A 20,886-nucleotide genomic window follows, 5' to 3' on the forward strand; every position below is an offset into this window, starting at 1 on the left:
TTAAAGCACTTAAGAACGTAGTCGCCCCAAACGACTGGGTACTTTTGAAACTCTTGTCCAGAGAGATTAAGCATCTGGCCCAGATCTGAGAGGTGTGAACTGAAGCCACATCTTCTGAGACTCAGTGCAGGGCCTCATCCACAACATCATCCTTCCTCATTCACCACACACTGTTCACTTTCTGCTGAGCACAAGGGGCGCTGAGGGCTTCAGCCTCATTCACTGCACAGTCATACCTCTTTCACTGTCTGATCTGGGGACTCAGCAGGCAGAGAAATGAAATCATGCAATGTAATGTTCCATGCTAATCCATATTCACAGAGGAAAGTTAGTCTAGGCATTTCCTGACTTTTGAACGCTTCGCTTTGCGGTTTTAAGGCTCTTTGAACGTGGTCTTTGGCTCACTTATTCAGCTTTCTAAACTAAATGGTTTGGAATTCAGTCTCCCTCATGTGGAAATATTTCATCAAAAAGGAAATATCAGAAACAGAGAAGTGTTGAGAATTGAACCTTTCCTATTTAAGGAGAAGCTTTACCCTGATCTGCAGAGCGACATAATATTTTCTGTACTATTCTCTAGCCTTTCCTTGACACAGCTTAAACCCATTTGCCTTTTGATTGTCACTGCATGCCGAGCAAAGGTTTTCACAGAACTGTCCACAGCAATACCCTCAGAGGCCACAGTTAATTTAGAAACCAGCATGATCCTAAACAGGAGCAGTCTGGTTTGTCTACCAAGCATACTCACTTAGGTTCAACAACAAACCTGGAACACAAGGACCTCACATGAGTCAGGCATGTCCGACTAAAGTCACTTCTGCCCCCTCTGACTCTGCTCCTGGGGGAAGGGGACGGGGGCTTCTATGCCTGCACACCTCAGAGCACACTTTAGGTGCTCAATATAATTGCGGTTTCCAACATTTTTATTATTATGAACAATACCATATGCACTATGCAGGCTGTGTCAGCAAGAGCATCTGCTTACTGCAATCCAAGTGACAGGAAAGGCAGAATCCAGCAGAAGGCCCCTTTTATTTTACAAAGGCACCACAGTCTGAGTTCTGTTTTGTGTTCACAACAGTGAATGTTTAACAACACTGGCTAGAAATCAGGAAGAGGCATATGGTGTTACCAATATACTTTACCGCATACCTGCGGCACCCTCATTGCTAATCCAGCCTCAGGCCTCTCCTGAACACATGGTTCATTAACGTGGGAGGGTTCTGCTATTCAGCGTAGTCCGTAAGCATTACAGGCCCATCATGTGACCATACCCGCATTTCAATCCAGGTACCCAGAGGAGGATTACAGTCTCTCTTGGGATTACAATAGGGGATAACGTTTCAAGTAAGACCCACAAGCCTCCTTACCCTGTCCTCGTGCAGCAATGCCAATGTTTGGCTGCCCTCTTCACCGCTCTCCTCATTCTCATCTGGGATGAAGGGGCACCATATGATTCTCCGGAAGCTGTTCAGCGGGGTGCCCTCAGGTCGTTTTATGTTCACCAAGATCTCCTCTCTAATCACCACGTTAAGGAAAACACACAGTTCTGGCTGTTACTAGAGTTCAGATATAATCCTCTCAAGATGGATCCTTGTGATGTCTAAAACAATTAGTGCTTTTTAGCTCTGAATTACTATCCACAGAAACCAGTTACAAGGACCTTGGTGAGGGAGGCAGGTCGCCTTACCTCCACTGGCAAGAAAGTGACATTTACAAGTGACACTTAGATCCTTGTAAATTTCACTTATTGTCTGCATACAAGAATGAACAGACGGACACAGCAGAGAAACAGATTAGGGTCACATTTGCATGTTATCAGAAAAATTCTAAGCTTTTTTGGTTTTGTAGGGCTGGAATCTGAGTTGGCTCTGGTTTTCTTATTTCAGCCAGCACGGCAGTATTACTTGAAAAAAACAATGGAAAGAGATGCATGAAGGCTATCCCAATCACACAGAGTGATCCAATTCATATATCCACACACAGAACTTTAAATAATCACAATATGCCACGGGTCACCCTCCCTCCTCATTTTGAAGTAGTTATACACATCAACGATAAGGCTGGGAAATTGTGACCCTGAAGTAACGGGCTTCCCAGGAACACTGGAAAAGTAACTCCGTCAGGAAAGGAAGAGGTTCACAACACTAAAATCCAGTGACTCACTTCAAGCAGACCAAAAAAAGCAGTAAAGATGGGCTTTGGGGTAATGGGCTTTGCATCCCAGCCCTCTTTCCCAGAGCCATGGAAAATATAGATAGAGTCAGACAGATGTAGGCCAGTGTACTTGTAACATGATCTAGATGGCAACACAGAGCAGTAGGCCTGGGCGAGCAAGGAGTCCATGGAGCTCCTGGGTGAAACCCCTCCTTGCCAGTTACTCCTGTCTGAACGCCCAGCTCAAACACTTGTCTAGTCTCTCATCATCTTGTATCTTGATTATTGCAGCATCCTTTCCTCTGGCCTTGACAAATGCAAACCTGCCCTGCTCGGACCCATTCAGAATGCTGCCACAAACATATCACCCCCTCTTTGCATCTCTCCACTGGCCCCCTCTTCATTGTCTCAAACATAAGTTGCTCTTCACTTTCAAGGCCCTTTGGGGCCCTATCTCTCATTCACTGGCTGGCCACTGTCATGTGATCCTTAATGGGAGGAGCAAGACTACCCAGGCTCCTTGCCTGCCAAGCTCTAAGGGAAACAGGAGATAAACACAAGGGAAACCAGATAAAATGTGCCTTTGTAAAGGCCCTAAAATTGAGCCTGGCTTTGCTGCTGCATCCATGTGTTGCTGCTACACAACTACTGCCACAGAGTTTATTCCGATAAGATACTGGATTTTCCCATTGTCCATGGCCAGGCCCCAGACAAAGAGGTTGCCAGCCTCGTCCAGGCAGGCCAGCTGGTTGGAGTTGAGATGGGCGAAAGCCAGGTCTGCCACGCCGCCCGTGAAGCCCTTCAGCAAGGTCCGCTCGGCAGTGCTGATGCTCAGCACCCGCACCATAGCCGAGCCATTGCTGGCACCTACCAAGGAGAACACAAAGGAGAGAAGTCAACGCTTGTCAGCTCTTTCTTCACAGGATCGCCTCTTGCCTCAGCAGCTACCCTCCAGTTTTCAGCATCCCGGCTGTCCGTCAGTCTGTATCGAGGCACTGACAAGCCCCATCAGCACGCCCATCCCAACAAGTGATGGGTGAGGGCAGAGAAAAAGGCCACAGAACAGGCCCAACGAGAGGTCACTCTTGCAGATGATCAGCTATGATCAGAAGCCTGTTCCACATGTCCTACAGAAGCTGATCTTCCCTTGTAAACTGCACCAGTACCACACCCCCGCACTGTGCCTGCTTTTTTGTGAGCTTGTTTCTTCTAAAGTTTATCCTAAATGACACGACTGTTCTTAATTTAAGCAAATCAATTCATCCTATGTGTCTGTGCTGCTCTCTGTCCTCAGGAAGTACCTGTTCTTAGCCAGGGAGAAAGGTTTGTTCACAGCAGAAGGGCTACCCTGGAGGAGTGACCAACTTCCAGTGGGACAGAATCAGGTTTCTATGGACTCCCAGCTCTGGCATGGCTTATTAACTCCGTTCATTTTCACACAGCCCCACCTCCAGAGCAAACAGGACCCAGATCTTAACCCGGGGGAACAGAGTGACAGGAGCAGCATCTGCAGCGACTAACTCACATAAACACGTCCTAGTTTCCCTTCATGCTAGCCTGGAAGTGTGCAACTCCCGACACTATTCCTAAGCCTTACTGAATCTTGTGGCTTCAATGCACCCCTCCCACAGGGCGCATCCCACCTCCTCCCCTTTTCCTGGGAAAGTGTCCGCTCTTAGGGACACAGCTAATGCCAGGACAATCTCTCAGCTTCACCCTACTGCTCCCTGCCTCCACCTGGGCTTTTCCCAGTCTCACATTTCTAACTCCAATGACGACTCCTGCCCCAGGGGCTGTACCCAACTTTTAGTGTTTCAATCCACCCATTCCTGTTGCTCCAGTCCCATCCCTACTCCCAAGTCCACCTGACCCACAATAACACCCCCCCAACATGGGAACCAGAAACGGTGAGCTCCACACCTAGCGTTAGCCTGCACTGGTAACAACTGAAGGAGGAACCCAATACAGATCACACACACAAAGCAGCAGGAACTGGTCCTCACCTCTAATGGCATATGCCAGGTAGGAGTTTGATACAGCTATCAGGTTGCCATAGTAGTATTTCTGCTCCCAGTCATACCTGGCTACTGGCTGTATTTTTACCTAGATGGAGGAAAGAAATAAAGAGCAGCTAAGGCAAAGTGAAAGAAACAGATATATCTGCAACAAAGCCACCAAACAACGGAGAAGGGTAATGCTCTGGCTGGCAGTTGGCCATTCCACAGTGAGATTTCAGAGCGCAGCAGGTGCACTACAGCCCTGCGTATAGGAAGAGACTTCTAGTGAAGCTGCTGAAGCGTCCCTGCTCCTGCAGGGGGGAATGCTGTTTACACTGGAGCAACTGCCATACGATTCTCTCTTGTGGAACGATGCTAGCAAAGGGATTGAGGCCAAGTCTGGGATCCCACTTAAAAGTCAGCGGAAAGGGTGTTTGGGATAAAGGCACCATTCAGTCCCTGGGGTGAGGGCAGCTTCACCCTGGCTTCAGGATTCCCTTCTTGGGGATCCGGGATGGGCTCACACAGGGGCCTGGCCCAACTTGGTAAGTGCCACCCCAGCAGGAGGTGCAAAGTAAGGAACTAAGAGGGACTAGGAGAGTCACAGCAGTAAACACACACACTTCCATGTGAGATTGCCTGGCAGATTCCATCCCATCCTCTCACACCGGAAGTGGCCAAGGGGACTCACATGGTCCATCACTGCACCTCATAGCTAGGCATGAAGCCACAGGCTCTGGAAAAGCTCTGAGTGATGCAAAGCGTAGCAGAGCTTCTGCTGAGCAACTCGGGTGGCCACGAATACATTCTTCTATCACCCCATAACCAAGCAAGCTGTTACCCTCCTCCAAGCCAGGCAGAAAGAGAGATATTTTTGTCTGTCGCTCCATGGGGGGTGCACAGATACTGCGGGGATGCGGCACATAGGTTAGATACACCCTCCCCTTTACCTTGTTGCTCCCTCTGGCTTTACTGGTGATGCTAGAGTCACTGCTGGCCACAATCTCCACGTCTTTTGCCGAGATCACCACGCAGGTGGAGCTGTCATCTCCAGAAAGGCAGCTTTTAAGAGAAATAAAGAGCTCAGGTCACACACCAGGCCTCTCTGGGACCATGAGAGGGGAACCCAGCACAGGTATTGCTGGTAGCCATTTTAATCCATAACTCAGAAAGACTTCTGGGCAGCTTCCAGGGTGCATGCTGAAGATCAGTACCAAAGAGGGCCATTCATTCATCTAAAAGACCGCTCTTTGGCAGAATCAAGCACAGAGGCCTGGCTTGCTCCTCCTCAAGTCTCCCAAAGAGCTCTCTCATAGCCAAGTTATCCATTCTCCTGTTCCAAATGACAGATTTACTCTGAGCTACTTTGGGCCACAGTCCAAATACCTCCAAGATGCAGCTGGCCCAATGCCAACCAAGCAACTAACCCTGGCAGTGAAACACGCTGCTAGGCAATTCCCTCAGCAACAAGGAACTTGGCAACAACTAGTCTTCAAAAAAGCCAAACGATAAGCTCGTCAGGCGAGAAAGCCTAACGCTGAGGAGTCAATGCAGGAGGCAGGTACTAGAGCGTGTAGACCAATGGGCTGCTCCTAGGAGCGCTTCTTGTGTCACTCACGTAGCCTTGGATCCACTATGCACGGACACGCCCTTCTGTCTAATTAACCCACATCTGTGTATGTTCACAGATACACCTAATTATTTCTCCTATTTAGTGGAGGGTCAGGTAGTCACTTGACCTGTTCTTCTGCTGCATGATACCTGAAGACAGAGTCTGAAAAATTCAGAGTTAATAATGCAAGTGACAGAGGGCATGGGGTAGCTGAAGTCTCCATATATGGGCAAGTTTCCAGCTATACCTTTGCCAATGCAGACCGCTGATCCCCGGCACCCCCACTACACAAGTCCTGAACTCGTCACAGCGCTCTGCTGATGCTCCTTAATCCTGACATGCGGCACACCCTGCTCCTCCTTCCCCCACACAGCTCCACCAATGCTCCTCATTCCTGCTATGCAGCAGGCCCTACTGCTCAAGGCCTATCGTCAGAATTACTCAGCATCAGAACTCCGCCTTTCCCCACTGACCAGTAAAAACACGGACACGGGTCGTCCGAAGAGACAGGGTTGGCTGCTGAATTGCTCACAACCTCAACCTCATTTTCACAGCTAAGAACCGGGTTTGTCCACTCTCATCAGAACCAAGTTCAGATTGAGCTTCCCCTTACCGATGCCCTGTGCTCAGCCTCCACCCTCCCTGGGGAACACTTACATGACTTGCTTCTCCTGCAGGGTTCCCAGGGGAACAGTTCGGAGCATTGGCTTAGCCAAGGGAGCTCCATCTCCAGCTGCAACGGGGTCCGGCACCAGCAGCCCATTCAAGTCCCCGTTGAACGAGTTGGGTGACCTCTGGTTTTCGTTCACTGAACCTAAATGAAAACAACACGCACAATGTTTAATCACAGGAGTAACAGTGTGAAATACCCTACCTCAGGTGCCACTGCCCTACCAGCTGGGGTATGCTGACACAGCAGAAGGAAGGCCAAGTTCCGAGAGAACGTGTGCCACACCTGTGTAGGGGTCCTTTAGCTCTTCTCCCATCAGGATAAGTCTTCTCAGTAAACAAAAAGGAGAAGTCAATGGACACAATCAAGAAATCCATCAAACTCAAGTTACCGAATGCCCAACACAGCAGTGGTGTCGAATGCCTGCCCTTTGGGCCAAATGCAGCCAGCTCAAGCCATTCATCCAGTGTCACACTGAAAGACAGGTTTCTAGTCGTTACGGCTGCAGAGGAAGCCTTCCAAAAATGACCCAAGTAACTGATGTGGGGGTAAATTCCTGAGTCTGCAGACAGCCTGACGCAACAGATGTGAGCTACCACATTCATCTCAACTGGCTAGGGACCGAAGCCTAATGAAACTAAAAGAGAGATCATCAAATAATGTGGGTTTGCAACCGTGCACCTAGTATGTGCCGATAACTTCTGCAGCTGTTGCATCCACATCAGCTAATCCCATGTGCAACTGCCAACACAAACAGCAGAAATAACAGCTGGCCTCCAAGTACCTATGATATTTCCCGAGTTTACCAGGCGCAGACGGATCGTACTGCACCCTGACCCTGTGTGCAAACCACCCTCTGTTATGAGCGAGAGCTCTGCTCTGAATCAAGGCATGTATATGGCCCTAACTTTGTACGCCTGGCCTGGAACATGTTGCCTTTCAACCAGAAGAACTCCGTCCCAGTTTGTAACGACCAGTCACCAGGCCTGCTGGAGGCCTTCAGAAGGCCAGCAATGTCAGGGACACATTTCCATGTCAAAGTTACTCAAGTAGGAAGGGCTAAGGGTTAACAATCCCAAGCAGAAATGAACGAGCACCGAAACCACCTGGCACTGTGCCTTGCCACTTGACAGTCACTTGCCTCAGCAAACTCTCTTTTATTACAGCTGTGTGAAATTTTCACTGGACCAGAAAACTGAAACCTGGTTTATTGTTGCCCTGGCAACAACTGCTGCAATGGTCTTGTTGTGAAATGGCTGCTCCTACAACCACAGGTTAATGCTCCTTTGTTATTGGCAAAAGTAATGAACTCAAATATGACTCCATCCACAAGCAGCACTTCCTCAGAAAGCAAGACAAACTTTCCAGTTACCAAACAGGACGGTTAATTGCTTTAATCTATCAGGGAATGCAGCTAATGCTGCTGCCAGCAGAAGTAATTGTGAATAGAATTAATTCTCCAGGTTTATTTAAAAGAATGCTTTCATGTAACAAGAGGAGCTAAATCAGAGACTGCACATTCAACGTCCCAGAAATAGGCATGCAGGGCTGCATTATCACAGCGTGGGGATGTCTGGGCCCCTCAGGAGAAGCCCAGGGGCCATGCTAATTGGCATTACATGGAGCAGATGGCAGCTGCATTCATCCTCTACACAGAGACTCCAGGCCACAGAATGCACTGCACTCCCTACCACAGGGTGAGGACTGCATCTATTGTAGCTTGCCCAGCAGCACCATGAAACTGATGCAGTCCTAGCGGGTTTCACTCTGCCCTTCCTTGTTGCCCCTGCAGGAAAGTGCTCTGTGCAGCACAGCTGTGATCTGCTGTGGCAAGCGATGCTATAAAGGAGGTAAATTCTCTGCTCTCTCTATGCCCAGAGATAGTTGAGGTTCACATGCACCTTTGCTGCTGGTGCCAGAAAAATGCAATCCTGGGGGAAGAGAGAAAGAGCATCATATAGCAATGGGGGCATGGCTGGCTGGCACAATGAGCTACTGCAGCACATCGGAGTTCAGGAGCACATTTAGTCCCTTGCACCTCATTCCCTAGCCCGAGCCAACTGCATTGCAGGGGCAGTAACTCAGACATATGTGGGGGGAACAGGGTCACTCTAGCAACCACATCAACAGGAACAGGAGTCATCCTGAACGACCACTGTCCTTCCCCATGGCTTCAAGCAGAAAGCACGAGACAGGCACATTCACCATCATCCTGCAGAGAAAGGAAAGCAGCTGAGGGGTTAGACTCCCCTCCTCGCACAGGACAGTTCCTGCTGCCCCACGCAAGGGAACACTGGTTTGTATGAAATAGAGGGTCACACTAAGTCAGTCATCTGAACAGGGTGATGGGGCTGGCGTGCCGCCTCCTGCCAGCAGTGGTTTGGATGAGGATTTCGAGGAATGCTGCCCAGCTCTCTAGCAAAAGCTCTACTAATTAACACATTGGCACCATTAGCAGCAGTGGGCACACATCAGGCACTACCAAGTTAGGCTAGGAGATGGTGAGAAGAGACAGCACTGCTTTCTTGGGGTACACTCCCAAAGACAAGGCAGCAGCTACGAGAGTGACCCAACCATCTGTGGCTGAGCTGGGAAGGTACAGAAATGAGTGACATCTGAGTCGCTGATGGAGCAGTGTTGGCCTACTGAAAGTCGCTGATACCTCACAGCAAACAGTCTGTGGAGACAGCTGCAGGATTACTTTTGGATCAGAAGGGATAACACTTCCCATTCCAGAACATGGGAGGTTATTCATTCTAAAGGTAGCTCTATTGCAGAGTTTCTTTAAGTTACTAATCCAACCAAATTATCACACTGGTAAGAAAAACTCTCAAACAATTGTAATAGCAAAACCTTTAAGGGTGAAAAGGAAAAACAAATAAGCCAGGAAGTTCTCAGGCTTGTCAACACTTGATGCTGCGGCGACCGATGCACCAGTGGTCAATTTAGCGGGTCTAGCGAAGACCCACTAAAATCGACTGCTAATCGCTCACCCATCAACTCCTGTACTCCACCTAATTGAGAAGAGTAAGGGGCATCAAGGGGAGAGTGTCTCCCATTGACATCGCATAATGTGGACCCCACCGTAAGTAGATCTAAGCTATGTTGATTTGAGTTACGCTATTCACGTACTCAAATTGCGTAGCTTAGATTGACTTTTCCCTTTAGTGTAGACAAGGCCTCAGTTAAGAAGCTCAAACCAAGCTTAAATCTGACCTCTATAGTCTCTTGCTCACCCTTCCACATCCAGACAACCCCCAATTGCCCGCTCACTACAGCAAAGAGATGGAGCTCCAGCACCCGTATCACTAGAGAGGACAGTAGGAGAATGAAGCAGCAGAGGCTTCTACAGCCCAGGGGTGGAGGTTAAGAAGCAAACTCTGGATCATACCAGGCTAGCTGAAATAGGAAGCATCTCTGCACAAATCAGGAGGGCAATAGTTTCAGGGACACTAACGGTCAGGTCTATACCATTAAATGGAAGTGTTGTACAGCAAGCGAGTCCAGCAGGGTTGTCTGTCCATTCAGAGCACGGTTGTGTGTCTACTACAACCTTCATACAACTGTCCGCACTGGAATTAGATGTGGAGGTTAGAATCTATCCCATAAGTCCTCTCTCAGGCAGTTGGGTCTCACAGTCACAGGAAAGTCCTGTCTGATAGCTGACTATTTGAAAACAGAAGCTGCTACCAACCATTTACCAAATCATCCCTCTTCACTTACCTACCCAACAGAAGAATGAGGAGCAAATGAAGCTGGAGAGGCTGAGGAGTTGGTGGGATTAAGCTGAACCAGCTCCTCAGCTTCACTCATAGATTTTAACTTTCAAACTGTTAAGAAACCCAGCAGGATGCAGAGTCACTACCATGGGTGGCAGCAGCTGCACTTCCACAACGCAAAGCCCTTTTCACAGCTGTCAAAGAGCCGCACGGAGACCCACGAGGAGCTCAGCTCCAGCAGGGCTCTGCTGCGAGCACATCCATTGTTGCAAAGGCAGCTCCACAACACACAGCAAGTGCGTCAACACACGCCCACACTTTACCCAGCCAAGACCCACGTTGGCAACGGAGCAGGAGTCCGGGGCCATAGGCAGGCAGACTGAAGGCCACCTCCTTGTTAGTATGGAGCCAAGGCCCACAGAAACCCTGGCTTCTGCATGGATCAAGATGGCACATTGCATGCTTTGACCACCCCAGGAGTGGAGCAGTGCAGGTCAGGAATCCAAGGGTGCTCACGTCCTCTATGCCATGACACCAGGTAAGACCCAAGGTACATCACAGCCATTTCCCAGAGTACAGTGTGGCTGCTCCGACATGGCGAGAGAACTTTTTGGCACAGTTTAGCTGTGCTGCTAGAAATCGTTTGGGTTTTGCTGCTCCGGCAGTCGCAGCGTTACATTTAAGATCCTATTAATTACTAGGATCTTATTATCGTATTACTGTAGCATCTAGAAGCCTTCATCATCCACCAGGACCCAACCGTGCAATGCACAGAACAATAAGACAGCCCCTTCCCCGAGGAGCTTACAAATGCAGTATAAGATGAGAGACAACAGATGATACAATACATGAGACAATATTGGTCAGCATGAGAAGCAATGTTTTCAGCACATCAGCAGTCTAGCCGTTGCCAAGTTCTCTGTAGCCCTCGTGGCTAAGAAGAGTTAAGGAGGATAACGAGGTAGCTCTATGGATGTTTACAGGAAGCACCACTTAAGGATGAGGGGCTCCGTGGGAAAAAGCATGAAGGTGTTTGAAAATGTAATACCTGCACGATGGAGGCTGGCATTACAGGTGTCCGAGGTGAGCACCCACAGCTTGATACTGACTGAGAGATGACAGGTAGGGTGGGGACTGACTGCGAACGGCCTCGAGAGTGAAAACTAGCAGCTTATGTTTGATGTAATGAAGAAGGGGAAGCCAGTGGAGCAACTCAGAAAGAGGGTGACATGGCCAAACTGACACAGGAAGAAAAAGATCTAACGTCTTCCCCCCCACACACTAGGAACAAGCATGTGAGATGAGGGGAGCGGAGGCAACAAGAAAACTGCATTGGGGAGAAGCTAAATTTCCACCTGGCTCCTCTACCACCAGCGCTGTCGTTTCCCCAAGAGGGGAGAGCTCCGCCACCTCGCCTGCTCCCTGCAGCAGCCCGGCTCCACCCTGCCACCCGTCGGCTTCTGGCCCGGGATAGCCGCAGAGTGACTCCCACACAACAGCGACACTGCTGGAGGAGCAGAGCCGAGTGCCACGGGCACAGCTCAGGGGGCTGGAGGAAGAAGAGCAGAAAGGAGGGATTCATAGCGGGGACACCGCCGGGGGGGGGAGGGGGCCCAGCGGGGACACGGGCGGGGCCGGGGCGCGCCCCAGCGGGACACGGGCGGGGGGGGCGCACAGGGGGGGGCGCCCCAGCGGGGACACGGGCGGGGGGGGCGCACAGGGGGGCGCGCCCCAGCGGGGACACGGGCGGGGCCGGGGCGCGCCCCGAGCGGGACACGGGCGGGGGGGGCGCACAGGGGGGGCGCGCCCCAGCGGGGACACGGGCGGGGCCGGGGCGCGCCCCAGCGGGACACGGGCGGGGGGGGGCGCACAGGGGGGGCGCGCCCCAGCGGGGACACGGGCGGGGCCGGGGCGCGCCCCAGCGGGGACACGGGCGGGAGGTGGGAGCGGCCGGGCGGACCATTCACGGGGCCCTCACCTGCCGGCCGGTCCAGCTTGAGGATGTCCCTCAGGTGCTGGGTCGCGTCCTCGATGTCGATGCTGGCAGAGGCCATGGGCCCGCTTCCCGCTCCGCTCCCAAGTCCGGTCCGCCCGCCGACTCCACTTCCGCTTCCGGTCCGTCCGCCACGGCGGCCCCCGGAATCCAGCGCCGGCCACGTTCCGACCGAACCAGAGGCCGTGGGCGAGATTCCCCCTCCCCTGCCCTGGCCGCGCCCCCACTGGCCGGAGCCCCCCCTCGGGCGGCCTCGGAGCCTGGGGTGCGTCTGTCAGTAGGTAGTGTTATGGGGCGGGGGGGGATTGTTAGCCGGGGGGGGGTCGGGGCTACTGTTATGGGGCGGGGGGGGATTGTTAGCGGGGGGGGGGGGTCGGGGCTACTGTTATGGGGCGGGGGGGATTGTTGGCCGGGGAGGGTCGGGGCTACTGTTATGGGGCGGGGGGGACTGTTAGCCGGGGAGGGTCGGGGCTACTGTTATGGGGCGGGGGGGGATTGTTAGCGGGGGGGGGGTCGGGGCTACTGTTATGGGGCGGGGGGGGATTGTTAGCGGGGGGGGGGGTCGGGGCTACTGTTATGGGGCGGGGGGGACTGTTAGCCGGGGGGGGGGTCGGGGCTACTGTTATGGGGCGGGGGGGGATTGTTGGCCGGGGGGGGGTCGGGGCTACCGTTATGGGGCGGGGGGGGATTGTTAGCCGGGGGGGGCTACTGTTATGGGGCAGGGGGGGATTTCCTGAATCGCCTCTGCCCCATCAAGGCCGAGGGTCCTAGGGCCCAGCAGAGGCAGCACCTGAGGCCCTGCTGGAGATTCTGCTATCACCTCAAAGAGAAAGTTGGCATAATTTCCTTGCTTCTGAAGGGTCACCCGTGCATCTAAGTCACAGAGGGACCTAGGGCAGCTGACTCAGGCTGCAGGGCTTTAAATTAGGTTTATGGGGAAGAAACCAAAGCCCTGAGGGAAGTGGGGAAGTAGGATACAGGGAGGAAGCAGGAGAGCTCTTCCTGACCTGCTGCTCACAAACAGGAAAGAATTAGTAGGGGAAACAAGAGTGGATGGGAACCTGGGAGGCAGTGACCATGAGATAGTCGAGTTCAGGATCCTGACACAAGGAAGAAAGGAGAGCAGCAGAATACGGACCCTGGACTTCAGAAAAGCAGACTTTGACTCTCTCAGGGAACTGATGGGCAGGATCCCCTGGGAGAATAACATGAGGGGGAAAGGGGTCCAGGAGAGCTGGTGGTGTTTTAAAGAATCCTTATTGAGGTTGCAGGAACAAACCATCGCCATGTGTAGAAAGAATAGTAAATATGGCAGGTGACCAGCTTGGCTTAATGGTGAAATCCTTGCTGATCTTAAACACAAAAAAGAAGCTTACAAGAAGTGGAAGATTAGATAAATGACCAGGGAGGAGTATAAAAATATTGCTCAGGCATGCAGGAGTGAAATCAGGAAGGCCAAATCACACTTGGCGTTGAAGTTAGCAAGGGATGTTAAGAGTAACAAGAAGGCTTTCTTTGGGTATGTTAGCAACAAGAAGATCGTCAGGGAAAGTGTGGGCCCCTTACTGAATGAGGGAGGCAACCTAGTGACAGAGGATGTGGAAAAAGCTAATGTACTCAATGCTTTTTTTTGCCTCTGTCTTCAGGAACAAGGTCAACTCCCAGACTACTGCATTGGACAGCACAGTATGGGGAGGAGGTGACCAGCCCTCTCTGGAGAAAGAAGTGGTTCAGGACTATTTAGAAAAGCTGGACGAGCACAAGTCCATGGGGCCAGATGCGCTGCATCCGAGGGTGCTAAAGGAGTTGGCGGATGTGAATGCAGAGCCATTAGCTATTATCTTTGAAAACTCATGGTGATCGGGCAAGCTCCTGGATGACTGGAAAAAGGCTAATGTAGTGCCCCTCTTTAGAAAAGGGAAGGAGGAGGATCTGGAGAACTATAGGCCAGTCAGTCTCACCTCAGTCCCTGGAAAATCATGGAGCAGGTCCTCAAGGAATCAATTTTGAAGCACTTAGAGGGGAGGAAAGTGATCAGGAACAGTCAGCATGGATTCACCAAGGGCAAGTCATGCCTGACTAACCTAATTGCCTTCTATGACGAGATAACTGGCTCTGTGGATGAGGGGAAAGCAGTGGATGTGTTATTCCTTGACTTTAGCAAAGCTTTTGATACGGTCTCCCACAGTATTCTTGCCAGCAAGTTAAAGAAGTATGGGCTGGATGAATGGACTATAAGGTGGATAGAAAGCTGGCTAGATCATCGGCCTTAACAGGTAGTGATCAAAAGCTCCAAGCGGAGTGCCCCAAGGGTCGGTCCTGGGGCCGATTTTGTTCAGTATCTTCATTAATGATCTGGAGGATGGCGTGGTTTGCACCCTCAGCAAGTTTGCAGATGACACTAAACTGGGAGGAGTGGTTGATACGCTGGAGGGTAGGGATAGGATACAGATGGACCTAGCCAAATTAGAGGATTGGACCAAAAGAAATCTGATGAGGTTCAACAAGGACAAGTGCAGAGTCCTGCACTTAGGACGGAAGAATCCTATGCACTGCTACAGACTAGGGACCAAGTGGCTAGGCAGCAGTTGTACAGAAAAGGACCTTGGGGTTACGGTGGACGAGAAGCTGGATATGAGTCAACCGTGTGCCCTTGTTGCCAAGAAGACTAACGGCATTTTGGGCTGTATAAGTAGGGGCATTGCCAGCAGATCGAGGGACGTGATCATTCCCCTCTATTCAGCATTGGTGAGGCCTCATCTGGAATACTGTGTCCAGTTTTGGGCCCCACACTACAAGGAGGATGTGGACATATTGGAAAGAGTCCAGCAGAGGGCAACAAAAATGATTAGGGGGCTGGAGCACATGATTTATGAGGAGAGGTTGAAGGAACTGGGATTATTTAATCTGCAGAAGAATGAGGGGGGATTTGATAAACTGCTTTCAACTACCTGCAAGGGTTTCCAAAGAGGATGGATCTAGACTGTTCTCAGTGGTATCAGATGACAGAACAAGGAGTAATGGTCTCAAGTTGCAGTGGGGGAGGTTTAGGATGGATATTAGGAAACACTTTCACTAGGAGGGTGGTGAAGCACTGGAATGGGTTGCCTAGGGAGGTGGTAGAAACTCCTTCTTTAGAGGTTTTTAAAGTCAGGCTTGACAAAGCCCTGGCTGGGATGATTTAGTTGGGGATTGGTCCTGCTTTGAGCAGAGGGTGGGACTAGATATCTCCTGAGGTCCCTTCCAACTCTGAGATTCTAAAAATATATTGTGGACACTCAGGTGCAGGTTGGAGCCTGCGCTCTGGCACTCTTCCAACCCCTGGGAACTGACAGCCCAAGCTTCAGTCCAAGCCCAGATGTCTACACTGCAATGTTATAGCCCTGCAGGACGAGCCAAGTGAGCCTAAGTCTGCTGACCTGGGCCAGCTACAGGTCTCTTATTGCAGTGTAGACATGCCTATAGGATTTGGCTGAACTAAAGAGAGCGGTCTCAGGGTTAGCCACCATGTTTTCTACCTTGACCTAACCATGAGAGTCTCTGCTGCAGCCCCATCTTAACACCTTTTGTCTTGATTTCGCCGGTCAAGGGATTAGCTAAATCAAGGTAAAAAGTGTTAATTTGCAGCTTCGCTAAGAAAAAGGAAAGGCAACCTAACACGTGTGTTAGCCCCAACCTAACTTTGTTCTCTCTTCCTAATCTAGGCAAACCAAGCCACTGCTCTGAAACAAAAGCCTTTTGCCTGTGGTTGGACATATTCCACTGCCTCTTCCAAATAGCACCTCCACAGCCCCTAACTCGGCTCTCTTCAGTTGTCAGCAGATGGAAAGCAAGCAGGGTGTGGAAACACGGAGTGGTAAGTTATTGTGTGAGCCTGGCTGCGTTGCTGGAGGATGAGGGGCAGATAAAGTTCAGAGCTATTTACAGTCACCTCTGCAGCTCCCTCTCCTCTCTGTCATTTGAGAACATTACTGGGGTAACTCCAGCAGGGGCCACAGTAGGAAAGCTGTGAATTTGCTGCTGGGTGGAAGTAGGACAGGCAGATTGATGATCCCTGGAGAACAGGAGCAGGTGTGCTGTGGACCAAGAGAGATGCACCAAGGGGGCACAGGGTGAATCCTGTTGGAGAGCTCTGGATGCCGCTTCAAGGACAAGCACTGTCGCAGCTCCTGTCTTCCTGTGGCAGGTGTGAGCCCCGGGGCTCTCCCCTGCCTGCTCTGTTTGGGGGCCAGGAAGGCACTAGGAATGGAAGGAAACAGGGCTATTTTCTCAAAGAAAAGCAAAGGGAGCAGGATGAGTGGCACTTAAACCATCTTTTCCTCTTGCTCTAATGGGCTGCCCCCTCCCAGTTAAACAGAAGCAGTGAATCCTCGGCCTTTAACAGCTTCCACCACTTTCAGATCCTTTCCAGTCACAAGCATAAACATTTATCCCCCCCTCACACTAAAGCTTGGGTGCCTGGCCCTCGCTCATACAAAAGCTACTTTCAGACCCAAACAGGCCCCGGTTTCCTTGAACTGGGCTAGCAGGGAATGTGGTGGTCTCAGGTACATGCATTACTCCAATCTCTTTCCAACTGGGCAACTGCTAGAGAGAACAGGGGAGGCAACAATGGTGCGCGTCTTCACTTACCGCTTCTGTTTGGGTCAAGGATACCCGGGTAAGTGCTCTGCAGGAGATCGGTCTAAGGAAGACACTGGGCCTGAAATTCATGACAACAGCCTGGCTTGGAGGGGTCGGATTTGCTCTTGGAGGAGGGGAAGCATTCTATTTAGATTGAGCGTTTCAGGGCCTGCGTTCAACAACAACCGTGCTGCAGTCTGGGGGTGAAGGATGGATATAGAACCCCACACAAGTACTGTGGTGCAGATCAGTACAAATAAGGAGAAATGGTGAGGTGAAAGGTAAGTGGGGGACAGACTGCTTCATAAGTTGAGAGAGGTTTGAGCTTTTTTAAAAGAAAAAATGCTGTGGCGTATCATGTTACTTCAAACTTTTCCTTGGATAGGACCATTGCCAGAGACGCTGTGTTTCACCCAAATACAGTATCTTTAGACGAAGGAATGAAAAGCTTTCCTTGAGTCAAAGTCAAATAAATCCTTCACATGAGGTCAGTTTGGGGCTCCTGTCAGCCAACCAAAGCAGAGCACAGCTTAGTGCTTTCCCAAGTAAGCTCCCTCTCCCTGTCCATGACGGGACCAGACAGCACCCTTCATCCTAAAGTACAGTTATAGCTACACCCAAGGTTATGGCATTGCACTTTGGCTGCACTGTCACACTGAAGGCAGCCTCAATTCTAGTCACTCTTTTGGGACCAACTGGAGATTGGATAATGTGAGTCCGAGGCTGAACAACTGTCAAATGAGCACAGATTAACAGGACCCCCTCCCCAAATCATAAGACCCATCGCTGTTAAGGTGACATGTGAAAGCTGGCAGATGTGAGTGTCCTGTGGAGGAAGCTCACACAGACAATGCAGTCTGAAAGCAGCTACCGGTCATTGCAAATAGGATTCGGGAGAAGTCACATCTAACGCAGGTAGGGAGATCCAAGAGCTTTGGTAACAAGAACTTCAGCCCGTACGATGTCATTGTGGTGAGGAGTCTAAACTTCCCTTAAGAGTGGGCTAAGCACCATAACCCAATAAACTCAGCTTGCCGGCAGTGCACTGGTGTGAGCGGCGAGGAGGCCTGCATCCCCTCTAGCAGCTGAGTTGGTAGGTTGAGATATTTCACACCCAATGGCGGGAATGTTCCAGTAAAGCTGAGCTGTTCTCAACTCTTCCCTGGTCTAGTTTTTCCGGTGTTAGGACCCAGCCCTAATCTAGGCTCTGGTTTCTTGGCTTGAGCCCAAGCAAGCAACATTTGTTAAAGAAAACCTTTATTGATTAACACATTGGTCACAGGTACAATCATAACAAGCCATCATCATACAGTAGAGCGTCTACTGAATGTAGAGTCCTACTCCACACAACTCTTCACCTGACTTAAATTGACCCACAAGGCTATTGCTTTACATAGGCTGCACCCTACAATTTTCAAGACGTTTTCCCCTGTAAGCACATAGATTTCCCGTCACGAAGCATTTTGTAAGCTCTGTATCATTCAATGACTGGAGCAGGTTTTTTCCATTTTCTTCTGATAAGTCAGATAACTGCTGGTGGCACATTTTCATGTTTACATCTAGTGGACAGAAAACTCGCGAGCCAGAGGTATTCCAAGGAGGGTCCCATTTGGAGCAATGTTAGAGCATCAAGAGATAAAGAGGTCACCGTATTTCTGTAGTGAGCAGCGCAATGGTCTTCCAGTCCATTCACAAGAGAGCAGCTCTGGCTTAATAGCGAATACAGAGCTAGGTGGTCAAACACCCAACACTGCTTATTGCACACAACTGAAGATGTTTAAAGTCTGTGGTGCAGACTAGCTTAGAAATTCTTCCCCTCCAATTTGAGTTAGGGTTAGGACCCATTTTTTTCAGCCAAGACAATTCTAGATAGCCGTCCAAGGCAGCTACAATTGCAGTACATAGGTGCCACCAAGGGGAAGGTTCTTAAACTATAAAGTCAGTTATTCCAGGGTTGGAGGCAGATGTTCAAAACAAGTTATTCAGTGCGAACAGAAGCCAGTCATTCCCTTCTTAAGGACAAGGAAGATGCTTTTCCTTTTCCCACCTTCTAGTCAACATGTGATGTTCCATAAGGACAAGATGGGTTGTCTGTAAGAATCACATTTGGGGAATTTTCTTAAGGCATCTTTTTAATATGGCTATTAACACTGCTAATATTAAGGCCAACATGACATTCCAGCTAAGCATGGTACCATGAGAGGATCCCAAAAGTCTCACCCAGGGCGGGTGGGGCAAGACAGACTTTTTGGAATGAGAATCTTGGGTTTATAGAATGCATCCTTCTCCCCACCTAGAGTGGTTAAGAGGGTCAGCAACATCCCCTCTCCTCCTCCCTCCAGGCAGTGCCCTGCATTTGTACGGGGCTATTTCAGAATTCACTCCAACACTTGCAGTGAGATATGAGCAGCAGTGCAGGAGTGATGGAATAAATGGCTTCTTTAAAGCAGTCCTTGAGCTAAAGTAGTAACTAAGAGACAGCAAGTGTCTTCCCCCTTATCCTGAGCACAGTGAATGAGCTGCAGCCTCTCAGAAGCATTTTATGTAGCATTGGCTTCTATGGGAAGTAGAACTGGCACTTGTGTCTTCTCTAGATAGGAAGCCAGGGCTGAACGACCAAGGGGAAGAAACTTATAGGCAAGAAACCTCCTCGGGCAGCCGATTGCTCCCTTCTCTGAATTTCAGGTTGTTAAGAGTAAGAGGGGAGTTTGTGAAATAATGGTCAGACTAACATTGATAGGAAGCATCACTCCTTTAGCCTAGTAATTAAGTAGCTCACTTGCAAGAGCAAGTTATAGAGTTGGATGCTGAGGGGTCTGTGGGTTTAGTGGGCAGGATCTTTCTACAAAACAGATTAGATTAGAGCCAGCCTCCTTTCTCTTTCTCATTTGAGAATGGACTGGAAGAAGATGGGTCTAAGGTCTAATAGCAGAGGGGAGGGATTCCCATCCTGAGATCAAAAAGCAACAGCTTTGCTTGATAGCAGTAGCCCCTGACCATGAAGAATGGCCCTTTTGTATACAAGGGTCTTTCTGCTAAGGACTGATCCTTCTATTCCAGGATTAACAGAACATTGTGATGCTATTTCTAGAGCAGAGAAGCAGTAATAGGAAATTAACAGTCTTACTTTTATTCCTTGTTGCCCATTTATAATTGAAGTGAACAGCAAGTTAGAGTGGAACAAAGACAGTGCGGTTAGCACGTCAATGAGAGAGCCCAAGGACTGTTTTCAGGAGAGCTCAACTCCCATTTAGGGACCAAAATACGTGACCAGATCTTCAAGAGAGCTGAGCACACTGGTACTGAGCTCTCTTGGAAACCTGGCCGTAAGTGTCACCATAGGAGCAGCTGAGTTCTGTGCACTTTTGAAAATCTGGACCCATCAGGTTAGTCAGCCGTAAGTGACGTGAATGATGCAATCTATTTAATGTGGCATCTTTTACTATGAAAAATCTAGAAATTCTTGAATATAGGAATCCCTTCCCCAATGAAAAGCGGCCCCCTCTGGGGTGGCACGCAGCAGCTGACTGCATATCAACAAGAACACTACATACTGGTTTAGAACAGAGTTTGAATACATACCCAATTCAAACCACAGGGGAAGTTCAGAGGCTGAATGTAGTTACTAGAGTGGGAATTTGGCTAGGACATTGGAATTAAATGCAATTTTGAGAAGAGGGGGACATGCAAAAAAACAAAGTTCTATAGACAATTCAGAAAGCTGGAGGCTACATTTCCCAGAGCAGTAGAACACAGAGGAAATACAATTGGCATATTTAGCTGGAAGGACTTAGCGATGACTGACACCATAGCAAGTGTTATGACAGACATGTAACTAATACATATTGCCATGATTGTCAACTTTGTGCATTACCTTCTGTCTGTTCTCCATAAAATAAAGACTAAGAAAAAGCTTAAACAACTGAAGTCTGACTTTTTACAGAGCACATGAAAATATGAGCCACAAGGCTCCACCTTTGGCTGCTGAAGGGGGAGGGAGAGAGGAAGAGATCTATGGCCAAGGCATATTTGGACCGATGTTCAGCTGCAAGAGACGTGATGGGAGTGTGCAGCTAAACTAAAGGGTTAGGTGGGTTTTCAGGTTTGTAAGTGTT

The 20,886-nt window shown here is 50.0% G+C and overlaps 1 protein-coding gene and 1 long non-coding RNA gene across 3 annotated transcripts in view; one reads left to right on the top strand and one right to left on the bottom strand.

The window, feature by feature from the left end:
* EDC4 (enhancer of mRNA decapping 4) overlaps nucleotides 1-12,236 on the bottom strand; it is a 55,101-nt gene extending 42,865 nt beyond the window's left edge. The window contains exons 1-6 of the mRNA XM_054049088.1: nucleotides 12,134-12,236; nucleotides 6,424-6,580; nucleotides 5,105-5,216; nucleotides 4,161-4,260; nucleotides 2,835-3,024; nucleotides 1,371-1,518 (exon numbers count right to left, since the gene is read on the bottom strand). Coding sequence (XP_053905063.1) covers nucleotides 1,371-1,518; nucleotides 2,835-3,024; nucleotides 4,161-4,260; nucleotides 5,105-5,216; nucleotides 6,424-6,580; nucleotides 12,134-12,209 — 783 coding nt within the window. The 5' untranslated portion in view covers nucleotides 12,210-12,236. The remainder of the gene's footprint in view (nucleotides 1-1,370; nucleotides 1,519-2,834; nucleotides 3,025-4,160; nucleotides 4,261-5,104; nucleotides 5,217-6,423; nucleotides 6,581-12,133) is intronic.
* Nucleotides 12,237-12,337: 101 nt separating this feature from the next.
* On the top strand, nucleotides 12,338-20,862 carry LOC128848692 (uncharacterized). Of its 2 annotated transcripts, none has more exons than XR_008447099.1 (3): nucleotides 12,338-12,413; nucleotides 13,795-14,896; nucleotides 15,853-20,862. It is a non-coding gene; the product is annotated as an uncharacterized LOC128848692 (long non-coding RNA). The 2 variants fall into 2 exon arrangements; XR_008447100.1 differs by having other exon boundaries at nucleotides 12,363-12,429.
* The last annotated feature ends 24 nt before the right edge of the window (nucleotides 20,863-20,886 follow it).

The sequence above is a fragment of the Malaclemys terrapin genome, chromosome 14 (assembly GCF_027887155.1).
Source record: "Malaclemys terrapin pileata isolate rMalTer1 chromosome 14, rMalTer1.hap1, whole genome shotgun sequence".
Taxonomy (NCBI): Eukaryota; Metazoa; Chordata; order Testudines; family Emydidae; genus Malaclemys; species Malaclemys terrapin.